This window comes from Plectropomus leopardus, chromosome 15, assembly GCF_026936395.1.
Source record: "Plectropomus leopardus strain MGB_pleo_1.0 chromosome 15, ASM2693639v1, whole genome shotgun sequence".
Classification (NCBI taxonomy): Eukaryota; Metazoa; Chordata; class Actinopteri; order Perciformes; family Serranidae; genus Plectropomus; species Plectropomus leopardus.
The window spans coordinates 4869785-4884040 of NC_142190.1; the positions used below are offsets into that span (position 1 = coordinate 4869785).

General features: G+C 39.5%; 1 protein-coding gene across 5 annotated transcripts in view; it reads left to right on the plus strand.

Moving 5' to 3' along the window:
* kirrel3a (kirre like nephrin family adhesion molecule 3a) overlaps window positions 1–6707 on the plus strand; it is a 223275-nt gene extending 216568 nt beyond the window's left edge. For all 5 annotated transcript variants that reach the window (XM_088088638.1, XM_088088639.1, XM_088088640.1 and 2 more), the window contains 3 exons: window positions 641–750; window positions 852–938; window positions 4483–6707. In XM_088088638.1, coding sequence (XP_087944764.1) covers window positions 641–750; window positions 852–938; window positions 4483–4959 — 674 coding nt within the window. In that variant the 3' untranslated portion in view covers window positions 4960–6707. The remainder of the gene's footprint in view (window positions 1–640; window positions 751–851; window positions 939–4482) is intronic.
* Window positions 6708–14256: the final 7549 nt, after the last annotated feature.

Sequence of the window (14256 nt, forward strand, 5' to 3'; positions counted from 1 at the left end):
TAAAAAACATGAAAGCTCACCCCAGAGGATGCACCGTTCCTTGTATTCTGCTAATTTCAGGTGAAATATTCCCTTTGTAACTTTGTGCCACTTAGCAAGGTTGCACCCAAGGACTGCTAGTTATTTTAATAGCCATAGTTCTGAGAGAACTTCTTGCAAAAATGAATAACACCGCCTCTATTAATAAAAACTTTGAATCTGCAGAGTTTCAGAATGCCAAAAGAAAAGAGGAAGTGCAGCGGGATCATTTCACATCCAGTGAGCTTGTTGTTGCCTCTGTGAGCTAAAGTAAACTAATCATTGTGACAGGCCAGACGTTTTATATTCATACTCCCAGGCCAGCTACACACAGCGGCATTATTAGATTGCAGATATTGATCAGTATCGTACCATGAGGTTCGGGGACAAGTGAGTGTTACCAAGCTGGGCTTTATCCACTAAGTAAGTTAAGGTCACACTGCAGTCGGCAGGAGAGACTGTTGTGTACACAGCACAGTCTTTATTAGCAGTAAGAGCTGAGGAAAAAGCAGCTTTTGAAGCCGCCACGAGTGCATTAGGTGGGGATACGGAGGGATGCAGCTCCAATGCATCTATCAGCCTCCAACAATAAACTACTGCTCCGTCTCTCCCTCTCCTCCAGATCTCAAAGGAGTGGTTTCAGCAAAAAACGACATCCGGGTGGAGATCGTCCACAAGGATCACAATGCGGCACGGGAGAGCGAGGAGCACACCAGCATCAAACAGATGATGGTGAGTGCAGTTTGATGCTCTGATGTGCGCTCTTTAAGGCTTTCTTGTCCACTGTGCTCAACATGTATGACTACTGATGTCCCTCATTACCCATAATGCAGATTGACCGCGGTGAGTTCCAGCAGGAGCCTGTGCTGAAGCAGCTCGAGGTGCTCCAGGAGGAGGAAAAGGAGTTTCAGCACATCAAGGTGGGTGAACACTAAGAACGTTTGGGGCCAAATGTCAACTGCAGGAAATCCAGCAGGAAATCCGGCTTCAGAGAGCCAATTACCCTTTTATTTGCAGAAGCAAAGGCGGCTGTTAGCATCTCGTTCAATAACAAATGGTCGCGTATCAGGCCGCCGCGTAACAGAAGCCCGTTAATGAGGAAAAGTGCACATGCCTCGCAGAAGTGACAGCACAACAGAGTCATGTTTGAGGGTTATGCAGGGGCGTTTGAATCTCTGAAGTCACTGCAACTAATTGATTTCTTAGACTTTTCAAAGGTCCTTAAATAATTATTATCTACGGTATTGCAGGAAGGAAAGAGTCAAAAACATTGAATCAAGACTGTTTTAACCTTTAATTTAGATCATTGTGACAGCACATCAATCTTTAATTATTGTAATTATTGTCAATTTAGTGTTTGTTTTGCCTTTTTTTATTTTATTGTATTTTTTGTTTTTCTTATTTGAGCTTTCTTTGAGAATGTAAAGTTGTAATAGCAAAAGTAAATAGAAAACTACATTTAAAAAAAAGATCAAAATATAAGAAATTAAAAGAAATACATTTCACACAGGCATTGAAAACAACCAGCGGTCCTTTGAAAAGCCTGGAACGAAGAGTTTGGTTTTGTTTGCAGATTTTTATTTCTAAGTAATTGGTGCCATCACTAAAATTGGCTTAATAAATTGGTTGAAAAAGGCCACCAACACCAAAACCATATTTTGCAGCAGTAAGATGTCAAGGCGTCAGTCTGTAACGCAGCCGGCTGGAACCTTCTGTGGTGTTATGATACGCCACCACTCAGCCAGACGGCACCTGGCGAGGCGGTGTGGTAGGCAGATAGACGCCGTCAGTCAGGGCATGGCGGCTGATCTCATCCACTGCTTTGAGGGTATGGAGCTCCTGAATCTTTTTGTTTTCCCAAATTTGAGAACATTTACATTGGCTGTTCTCCTTTTTAGAGTTAGCTGCCAACTGCTATTAGCTGCTTTTCAAATCTCCCACAGTGGGTCACATGCATAACACGCCCAAACCTGTCCCATCCACGGTCCCATCCCACCAGCTGTTGCTTCTACGCTGACGTCAAATTGGTGATGTTACTAAAAAAGAAAGAAAGGGGGGCCCACAAAGACGGTATGCACAGGGCGCAGAATTTGGTGCTACGCCCCTGACAACAATTAACACAGCATTGTTTTTTTTCCGACAAACGCCACTCAGAAAAAGGGCAAGCGGTGCATCTTCTGCCTGTCTTAAAAGATCTCACATATTCAATTTGTCTAATAGCCTGCAGGTTGGGATGGGCACAGGAGAGATAAACAAAGAGAAAGATAAATGGTTGCATCTTCCTGCTAATTTTCCTATTGAACCCTCTGGGAAAATTAGTAGGAAGAAGATAACCATTAAAGTTATCTATGTCTGTACTTCTCCATTAGCTCTATAGCAGGAGCATTATGATTTAGGTCTGGTTTGATAAGACTCTTATTACTCTCATTTAGTCAACCATGTTCTTTCTGCTGCCTCCGAGCAATTTAAAGCTCGGCAGAGTCACATCGGAGTCCTTGCACAGGAATTAGTTAGCCAGTTTATCAGGCAGTCGGCTGACAGTAATGATGCTGTCTGCAGCAGCTCGTCCGTGCTTCCATACGTTCAGAGTTTAGCATCACAGTGTTCAAAGCATTAACAGGTTTACAGCCCACACACTCAGCAGGACCACGCTCAGGGGCGGAGCGGAGGGAGGCTCTCTGACACCCTGAGTGTTTTCTCAAATGCTTTTCCTTGATAAATAATATAATGACTAAATTCTTCTGTTGATCTAATGGCCAATTCACAGTTGTGAAAACCACACTTAGTCGGTATTGTTGCCAAGATTAAACTGTAAAAAGGAACTAATTGGTCTAACTTTTCAGTGTAGTAATGCTGTTTACACCAAATTTCTATCCTACGTATGTTATGTAACTTAAAACTTTTTGGCCTCTTTTTAGGAGGCAGGAGTGAAATGTTTCTTCATTTAGGAAAAGATCAGGTTTTGGCCTGAAACACCCACTTTGAGAGGCAAAATCAAAAGTTTTTTTGTCCTGCTTTCAGACGCCTTACATGAGTATTTAAAACTTTGAACCCTGAGCAAATATGTGAGATTTCTTACCAAAAAAAGACACGGAAAAAAGGTACTGGACAACTTCATGAGAAATGTTCCACTAGAAAAAAAAACTATACTTACAATCATCATAATCACGTAGTTGAACTAATTTTACAGAATTATTATGATGTTTTCAGCACTTTCCCCACTAGTTTTGTGACTAGTTTGTAAGTTTGACTAATTTTTAAACTAATTTTCAGTTAACTTTTGTGTTCTTTTTACTGATTTCTTGCTCAATTTGGGTCATTTCGTCTTTCGTAGCTCATTGCCTTTTCCCCATGTCTTTGAAAGTAACCAATCGAATTTGCTCAAGGAATTAAGGAAATGAACAATGCCACCATTTTCTTCTGGCGACAGGGCTGCTATTCTGCTGCAACAGCCTACATTTTTGCTGTCTTTTCGCTCCTTTTCCTCACAGTAGCAGACAGTCAGTTTGTGTCAGCCATGGTATTTAAAAGAGTGAGACAGAGAGAGAGAGAGAGTGACAGACAGTGCTGTCCAGTCTTGCGTGTGATTCGACAGACAATAAAACGTATTAACACATCCTGCTGTATACGCGGCACAAACGTGGATATTGCCGAGCTGTAATTAAATGAAAAGGCTTTCTGAGTCACAGGGAGATGACTCACACCACTAAAACATGTTATCAGCTTTTTCATGTTGCACAAATTAGCCTGTTTATTAATTAATTTCTTATATTCAGCTTCCCATTTTCTAATTACAGTTTGTGGGTCTACTTTTGACCTTCAGAGGAGAAAGCTGCAGATGAGAAAACCAGTTCTTGTTTTGCACGTTCACAGATGCACTGTGTTAAATAGCTTTAACATGACTGTTGAGTAAAAAGAAAGATTATAGGATGCAACTAAAAGAAACTTGTTAATTGTATTACTTTTAACCCTTTGAAACATGAGCAAATTGTTTTTTGTTGTTTGTTTGTTTGTTTGTTTGTTTTTGTTTTTTTGAAAACGTGGGGGGAAAAGGGAATGATCAACTTGGAAAAATATGTCCCTTAAATTGCAAGAAATTAGTAAAAGGTGACAAGAAAATTATGTAAAAATTAGTTTATAGATCTGCGGAAGGTTATTAGATCATTTTTTTAAATAGGGAGAGATGTCCTTAAAAATTATTATTTTAATTTTATATTTGAAATTATGATACAAAATGTAATTAATATATAAAATGGATACTTTTTTAAAAAATCTAGTACTTTTAGGTAATTTTCTTTTTTTTGTAATTTTTTTTAGGTAATTTTAATTGTTATTTTTTACTAATTTCTTGCTCATTTTTGGGCTATGCGCTCGTTGCCTTCTCCCCATGTTTTTAAAATCAATCAAATCAATTTGCTACAGTTTTAAAGGGTTTCATCTTTTTTTGTTTGTTTCTTTTGAAAGGACCCCACCAATGGCTACTACAGTGTGAACACCTTTAACGAGCATCACGCCACCCCCACCATGTCCATGGCCCCCAGCCAGACCCCCGACGTAGTCCGAAGCCCACCCGCCGGAACTATGACCATCGGCAAGCAGCGGGTGCCCACCGGCATGTCCTTCACCAACATCTACAACACCCTGGGTGCCGGTCCCAACCGCCTCTACGACTACAGCCAGCGCTTTGTCCTGGGCATGGGCAGCAGCTCCATCGAACTGTGCGAGCGGGAGTTTCAGCGGAGCTCGCTCAGCGACTCCAGCTCCTTCATCGACACGCAGTGTGACAGCAGCGTCAGCAGCTACAGCAAGCAGGACGGCTACGTGCAGTTTGACAAGGACAGCAAGACCTCGGCCTCGTCCTCCTCCCACTACTCTCAGTCGTCGTCCCAGAACTCAGACCTCACCAGGCCTCTGCAGAAACGCATGCAGACCCACGTCTAACAGACGGAGATAACGAGGATGGAAAGGATGTTCCAAAGAGCCATTTTACCTACACGGATGATTTTTTTGTTCCAGTGCAGAGGGACATGACACAGTTTGTAGACGCCAACTTTTGAAGCTGCACACCTTGATGAAACCGCTGGAATCAAAGTGTGACTTAAATCATGAGCCAACAAAAAAAAATCATGACAATCATTTGTCTGCTTTTCTCTGCTCATAAGAAACAAACAGTAGTTTGCTGCTGTTCCCTTTTTTTTTTATTTTGGCAGACTGCCTTGACACATGAACCTGGGGGCAGAGTGATGGTTAGTTTCAAAGAATATCACACGAAAACTATCAGAGAAAAAGTAACAAGCAGTTTTTTTTATTAATGAGAAAACTCTGGGTGCTGCGAGCTCGCCTGCTCTTCCGCCGTTCACAGCACTGAGGGTATTGTTAAAATCAGAAAATGGCTTTTCTTGCGAGCACCTTGGAGGAAAAAAAAATGTGTGTGAGCTGGCAGCAAGCTCTGTTAGATGTCACTCATTTCCTGTTCATCACACCGCCTTGGCGATGTTTAATGCTAGCTGCATCAGAAATGGGGTTCTCTTTTGTATAATGTGCTGTACATTGTTTTGGCTCTAATTCTTTTTTAGACATTGTGAGAATTGTTTTTCAGTGTATGCTTTGCGAAGGATCATTCCTCTTGAACTGATCACAGAATGCATGGAGAAGTGGACGCGTCATCTCGCCCGACACACACGAAGGCAGCCTTCAGATGCTTTTGTTCAGTCACCTGCTGCTTTCCGAAACGTTTTTTTTTTCCCTGTTTCCCTCCTGAAAGGACCTTATGATGTTTACAAGTGTAGTGCAAGGGTATTGAGATCTGTACTTTTCCCATTTAATGTGAGACACTTGCAGCTTGTGTGTGTACTGTATCTCTGGGAAGCACTTTCTAGCTGCCAGAGCAGGTTTGTCATTTCCATATTTGGCTGATATCGTGTTGTTTACACTAGAGCTCTGTAAAACCCAGCATTTTGTGTACTGTGATTTGACTACTGAATGACACGGGGTGACGATAAAGTGAGATTCTTGCTGTCTGTCTTTCTTCTGGGGACTTTGATGCCCACTGTTTTAAGTGAGCCAGAAAGCTAGAGCTGGAGACAAAATGCTATCATTAGTTTGAAGCCTGACAATTAGACCGCTGCACTCAAGAACGACTTTAAAAAAAAAAAAAAAAAGGGACAAGCAAACACATGTGCTGCCACAAATATCAGTTTGAAGACTTCTATGAGGAAATTAAGATGAGCCGATCTGAAATGATTATGAGTTCCTGGGTTTAATAGGCCATCCGTCAAAGCAGCCACACAATAAAACCGAGCTGCAACAAGTGTTTAGGACCCCAAAGGGCAATCAGCCAATACAAATGATGGACAACTCCAGTGCGACAAAGCCGAGGGACACAAATAACAAGGTTAAAGATTGTCTGGAAGGGATGTGGACGGAGTGAAGAAAGCACAAATTGGTACATTACATAACTACTCATGTTCTACAAATGAATATAACTGAATAGCATGGGTTGATGTACTGTCATAACTAAGCACTTACAAATGTATTTGGCTCACTCTTACTGTGTAATTAAAATGAATCTCATCCTGTTTGGCAATCCCACCTTACATTTGGGGATTTCTGTTGTGAACATACATTACTGTACAGAAGGAAAGATTTTGTGCCAACATTGTGTTTTGATTAAAGAAAACTACAATATACCTCAATTGTACTTGGTTGGAGGTATTTTTCTTCTCTGTGGTCTAAAATTGTTGGATATTATGCCGTTACTTGGATTTTAATTTGTCGAAGGAGCTCCGTATGATATACAGAACATTAATGTAACAGCAAACAACCACTTGCCATGTACAGATTTAGCAGAGAATTGGCGTCCTGAGCAGAGAATGGAGTCATGCTATCTCTCTGTGTTTTGTAATCAGAGCTTCTCTGTTTTTTGTTGTGATAGACGGACAGTCTGGCTTTCTTTTTCTTGCTTGCTTGCTTGCTTGCTTTTTCTTTCTTACTGTCTTTTTTCTGTTTCTTTCTTACATACATGGATACAACAAAACTAAAGATAAAAACAGCAAAAAACTGCTCATCTTGTTGGTTTAACAGTGAATATGGAAAAGAAACAAAATTATCGTCCTTTTAACTAAAGAAAAAATGAAGATAAACACAGAATTGCAATCAATCATATTTTCAAAGAATTCATAGCAGACCTGACATTGATCTTCTTACAAATATTTTTTAATAAACACATCATTGTCTGACTGATGTATATAATATATGAATAATAATATTAATTAAGCTGAATTGTTGTTCGACGATGGGTTCAGAGAATGCATTTTTGGCCAATGTGCTCTGCCTATCCACACATACTTTATGACTCAAACAGACAGAACAATACCAAAATCTTGTTTCGTTGCCTGGATTCTGCACTCATATGGAGATATCTACGGTATTTATAGAGATTATTGTAAAGCAAAATGCCAAAATCTATGGTTTCAGTTTCCTTACGTGTGACATTTAACTGCTTTTCTCTATTTTGCATAAAGTTAATTTAATCACTCTACCCAGCTTAGTCTTGGCAAGATGTTGGAAACATTAGAAAAAGCCCCAACTTGTTGAAAAGACACACACTTGTTCCCATTCAGAGTTTCACTTCACTCTGAGCCTGCAGTTTCCAGGAGGTGGAGCGACTAGCAGCAGGGCTGTGCACAGCTGTGATGCATACTGTCACTGATTAGACTGGGACTGGACACTGTTGCCTGTTTTATTGTTGAGCCGGATGTGCTCTGATGAAGGTCTGACAGAACAAATGGAAACACTGCGTAGAGGTAAGTGTGCAGAAATCTTTCCTAAAAGTATGAATTTTGTTTAAAAACTTTGGGTCTCACATGGTTAATCAAACAAAACAACTATTTTGAATATTTTCTTACAATATGAGACAAAACAAATAATCAACTAATTAAAAAAAGTTAATCAAATAATTAGGTCATGAAAAATGATTTTATAGCCATAACAATTACATTATTTTTAATTCATAAACAGTCGGCAAGAAAAGTTGCTGACATTAACTGACGCATAGTTCAGAGCACAGAGATCCAAACAAATATGAGCAACATGGAAAGTAAATTTAGAAAAAATATTTTTAAAAAGCTAGGGAACAATTATATTTTTAATGATCAAAATTATATATTTAAAATAATCTTACAGAGTTATATTTTTGAAGCACTTCCTCTTCATTTTAATTTCCTAATTTCCTCCTTTTTGTGTGTATTTTCCTTTGCATATTTTTTAAAAATTATTGTTTTCAGGTAATTTTCTTGTTTTTTTCTTATTTTACCATTTTTGTGCTGATTTGGGGGCCATTTTTTTGTCATTGCTCAAATTATTTTTAAAAAAGGGACCCATAGTTCAGAGAACTATATATTTTATAATGATCATAATACAATATTTAAAAGTATATTACAGAATTATTAGAATTTCAAGCTGTTTTCTGTTCACAATTCTTTATTATTTTTTATTAGTTCAATTTTTTGTTTTTTGTTTTATTATTTTTTTAAATGTATTTATTTGACAAATGTCCAGGTATTTTCTTATAGTTGCCTAATTTCATGTTAACTTTTGTGTTATTCCCTCTGAACTTGCTTATTGAAATCAAGCCACTTTGCCCAAGTTTAAAAGGGTTAACTAAGATCTGTTATTGATTCATGTGTTTATTTTTGGCAGTTGCTAGTAGAATCCTTGTTGCTGCTTCGATGAGAGTTTCCCTCAAACAGCAAAGCCTTTTCTGCCATATCTTAGTGACCATCAGGAGGCTTGAAAATGTATACAGACTGCACGCCTGCTGAGCTGACGAGGCAGGTAGCAGCTGTGCAACATAACTTCACTTCTCTTACTTTAAGTGTTGCGGTGGTGCATCGAGCACAGGCATGTTTGAGTCTTTGTTTACAAGGCAACTCAAATCTCTGGTTTCTACTATCTGGAGATGTTGTACCTCTTCCTGCTGTTATCTCGTTTGCCAGACATGCTTTGTGAGGTTGCGTCTTGGAGCCCGAGGATCAGCAGGTGGAATCATGCTCAACACAAACATGCATTTAGAGAGGCTCTGTTGAGCTTCTCTCTGTGCCAGCTTTGAGTGTTTGATAAAGACCAGCACAGCACGTCAATGGATTTACAGTAATACACAGGGTGTACGTGGCAACAAAGTACAGACTTTGACATGTAGCTCAAAATCTGCTCGTTTGGATGAAGATTGCTGAAATTTGCTGGTGTTTGAATTTTGCCATACTGTGGCTATTAAGACTGAGCTTCCCTATTTCATTACACAACAACCTCCCAATGTTAATGCCTAAAGTTAAAGAGAGGATATACCTCGCAATGATGCTTCATTTTTCTTGCACATCTGTTGTTGATTGCTGTGGGATTCATTAGGGAGAACTGGAGATATGTCCTCCCTGAGCAAATCGCTTCCCCACTTAAATTTTCCCCGATACCTTCAGGTTGTTTGACCCTCATGTTCATATCTTCACTTTGCTATTAAATACAACTCACTGGAGGTAAAGGTGGCCGACTTTACCAGGCAAACAGCCTGTCAGCCTCAAGGAAGGCAGGTGAGGACCCAAATGCAGAGCAGTAGACCAGGAGACAGGATTAGGTCTCCACTGAGGACCAAGCAAAAGATTAAAGCGTACAAGGAAACATGGGAGGGCTGACTACTCATGCACGAGGGACAAACAAGCAGCAGAGACTAAGTGGGCCAGGCAGACAGGACACACAAAGGGGACTGGATAATTGCTAACTGGAGGGAGCTGCAGACGGTGTGTGGGAAACACACTGAGGACACCTAGTGGACAGATTGAGCAATGTAGCTGGACCCCTGACACAAAAACGGGGAACACTGACGGAGAGATGGAGAGGAGGGAGATAACAGTTATGGCAGTGACAGAGGTGTTTCCACCATCTGCTTAATTGTGATTCACAGTTTTCTTTATTACTTGTCAGGTTTATTTAATTTAGCTTTTTTTTGTCTGTCAGTGGGGCCCCTGGAAATTTCTCATAAGGATGGCCAGTTGGGGCCTTTTTAGGTAATTTTCATGTACTTTTTAATAAATTATTATTACTAATTTCATGTTTTGTTTTGTTTTTCTATTAATTTCGTCTGTCATTGCTCAAATAACTTATAACTTAACTTACTTAAATAAATTTTCCAGAGAGCTACTTATTTAGAATGGTCATAATTCAATATTTAACATTATTATAGAATTAGTTTCATTTTAAGCATGTTTTTTTCTTCATCATTTCTTTTTTTTATTTAATTTTTCAAAAATATTTTTAATTTACCTTTTTTTCTTTTTCTATTTTTTTTTGGAGGGGGTGGTTATTTTTTTCTTTTTTTTTTTTTGGTTTATTTTTTGTCGTTGTTGTAGTTGTTGTTGTTGTTGTTTTACAGATTTTTCTAAGTGGAGGTTAGAAATTTGTCTTAGGGGTGACCAGTTAGGGCCACTGAATATTTTGGGGTGGTACACTCAAGCTAAAAACCATAAATGATTTTTAATGAATTTATTACATCGTTGTAATATGGGCTTGCTGAAAATTCAGTCTCGTCATATAAGAAGTATCAGGCTTTCAACTGACACTAATGGCAATAACGAAGCAGAAGGAGCGAGAAAGTCCAAGTAGGGTGGGAGGGAGGAGCGCTGGATGGGTCAAACACACATGGTTTAACAATGTTTGTTTCCCCAGTGAAACCAAAAGTCAACTTAACTTTTTTTAACCAGATAACATGGTTACTGGCATACGTCACGACATACTCATCAAGTGTTATGCTCAAAGTTACTTTGTCAGCGATTACTGCATCAGACACAGACGCCAAAAGCAACCTTTCACAATGGTGTGATGCACCACCTGTTGGCGCCAGTTTAGCTTGACGTAACCTTTCATGGCGGTATGATATGCTGCAGGTTGGCTGGACGGTACCAGGCACGGCTATATGAGAGGCGGACAGGCAGCACTTGTCACTAAATGCCGCTGGACGCCATCAGGTTGAAGCGCTTTTGGCAAATATGCAGAAAACGGAGCTGGAAGGTCCCTTTAGGGTGGACTGGAGAGGCGGTGGATTTCACCTGGGCGCCTGGTGTTTGCTTCCCATGTAAATGTAGAGCTAAATATGATGTTTGTTTTTTTTCTAAACCTAATCATGTGCTTTTGTTGACATCCCGGCGTTGGTTGTGGCGTCCTAGATTGTCAACAAGCACCGATCATGCTCTGTGCTTTGCGGTTGATTCTTTGTGGGACCTTGAGCATCTTGAACGAGGTCACTGTGTCAGACGTAAAAGCTGAACCCTGTTATGCAGACAGTCTGTTGAGTGCTGCACCTGCAGAGTCCCCGTCCTGTTAGCACATGGACAGCAACACAAATGATGTAACATTAGGATTCAACCACTGACTAAAACAGACATTGAATATCAATTTGCTCCACTCTGGATGTTTGACCCAGTCTTATTGCCTCTCCAGAGGCACAAATGACATCTTTAGTATATTTTTAAACAAAGCCCATCAAAACCAGCCAGTAGACTTCCACATGGGAGGCCAGCTAGGCAGACTTTACTGGTCTATGATATTTGCTTTTCTTTTAATTAATGAAAGGTTGAAGGCAGGCAGGCTTTGGACCAAGGGAAATCAAATGCTGACATTTCCTGCTTCCAGCCTTGAGGGGAAGCAGCATGTGGTTCATGTCCAAATTCATTCAAGGGCCCCCTTTCCTTCTGCCCTTTGCTCCACAAAGTTAATTTATTCATGTCTGGCTTTGCCAAAATAATTTCCCCTCTTTTGATTTGTAGCTTCTGTCTATTAATGGTGATAATTGGGGCCCTTCAACTTGCTGCACTCTCACTATCTGCCCGACTCATGAGCATACATAAGTAATGATCCTTCCAACATACATGTGTGGGGGCTTTTCTGTCCCCCTTCCCTCTCCCTTCTCTTTTTACTAATTAGGGCATACGGCTGATGACCATTTGTCAGACGTCTTGATGGGCTGCAGTGCGATGTGCGCCTTCGCCTGCATGGTGAAGTCCATCGAGTCGTGCTGTGTTTGCACGGATGTTATGATGGACGATTCGTCCCTCGTGACTGTGATTGACCAAAGGAGCCCTTCCGTCCAATTCAATTACCAGCAGCATCTCGGCTGGTAATCACACATTTATGTTGGGCAGAGTGCATCCGGGAGGGATATCAGTAAATGGCTGTGAATGCTCATCTAGAAAGCCGATCCAAAGAGAAAATCTTCCAAAGGGAGTAACATCAAACACGCCTGTCTGATTATACAGCAGACGTTAGAGGTGAGGAAAGGGAACACTGCTGTTGACAGTTCTTGGCATAAATTGAAATTAATCAGAGTACAGAGTATATGTTTAGCTTTAATGTTTTTCTAAAAAAAAAAAAGGGAGCGTGCTTTGTGTGCTGCCCTGGAAATGACAAACTAATATTATTTTTGTAGTTAGGTGGTAGCCTACATTATTTCGTCTTTTGGGTGGTTCTGTCAAGATTTCTAATTTGCAAGGTTGCTTATCTCTCTAGTTAGAATCGTGACTGTCTCAAAGGAAGGGCTCATAGCGCACAAAAAACAAAAGACTATGACTTTATCTAATATGGGTAAAGTCCCTACAGTCATGGGCGGATTATGAGACAATGTCCCCAGCACCTCTCCTCCTTAGGAGCAAAACCCACCGATGTTATAGTTGTTAAGTCTCTTTTTGTTGTTGTTTTGCAACTCTGTCTTTATGCATTTCTCTGTGGTTTTGTGTCTCTTTGTACTTTTTGTGTTCGGGTTGTTTGTTGCCCCTTTATGTAGTCATTTCAAGTCTCTTTGTAGCTGCTTTTTTTCTCGTCAGAATCACGATTGTCTTCACAGCTGCTTCACGTCTCTTTGTAGTCATTTTGAATCTGTTTGTAGCTTTGCATCTCTTTGACGTGTTTTTCCATCTCTTTAAAGTCATTTGAGTCTCAGTGCCGTTCCTTTGCATCTCTTTGTCATCATTTTGAGTCTCTCTGTAATTGCTTTGCAGTCATTTGGAGTCATGTAATTGTTTTGGCCCTTTTCATTGTTGTTGTGAGACTTTTTGTCTCTTTGCAGCTTTTTTGGATCATTTTGTAGTTGTTGTGTATCTCTTTGCACCTCTGTAGCTGTAGTTGTTCTGCATCTCTTTGTAGTTTCCAGCTTTTTAAGTCTTTTGAGTTTGTCTGCAATTGTTTCACAACAATCTATAATCATTTCAAGTCTGTCTGGGGTCATTTTGAGTCTCTCTGGGATTGCTTTGCATCTCATTGTAGCCATTTTGAGTCTGTTTGGGACTGTTTTGCCCCTTTTTCATTGTTGTTGTGAGTCTCTGTGCAAAATGAGCTGTCAGAATATCATGCATTGAAATATAATACTTATTATTATTATTAGTTGTATTAGTAATAATAATATTTTTTTATTTAACCTTTATTTAACCTCCCAAAAACCTCCTCAGATTAAAAATCTCCCTTTTAAAAGTGCCCTGACCAAGACAAGCAGCAATGTAAGTAACAGATGGACAACAAAAAACAAAAATGACAAATTCAAAATATACAATTCTAAACAAACAATATAAAACACAAAATTCCATAAATTCTAACATACAGAAGTCCTGAAACAGCCTTAAAATGTCCAAAGGGAACCAGTGAGTGCAGCTTTAACCCTTTGAAACCAGAGCTAATTGGCTTGATTTCTTTGGGGAAAAATGGGAAGAGGGCAATAAGCAACTTAAAAAGAAATTACCCCTAAATTACCTAAAAATAAATAAAACAAATTTTTTTTTTTAAAAAAATGAAAAGAAATTAACACAAACACTGAAAACAAGACCCAGAGAAAGTGCTTATAACCATAATAATGCTGTAACATAATTTTAAATATGTCATTATCATAGTCGTAAATATAGTTTTCCCCTAGCTTTTTTCTTTCTTTTTTCCTCTTGGCATTTCCCTGGCATTTTTAGAAATAATAATAATTTAAAAAAATCTATTTCCTTGCAATTTGTGGAACATTTCTCACAGAGCTGATCACTGCCTTCTTCCAATGTTTATGATTTTTTTTTTAAATCGCACCAGTGTTTTCAGGGTCCAAAGCATTAAACACTTTGGTAAATGTAAATATTATAACCTCTATCGATGTAATTGGACAAACAACCTGCAGAGGGCAACAAACGCATGCGCTGTTTGTGCGCCTGCCGCATATTTGAGCAG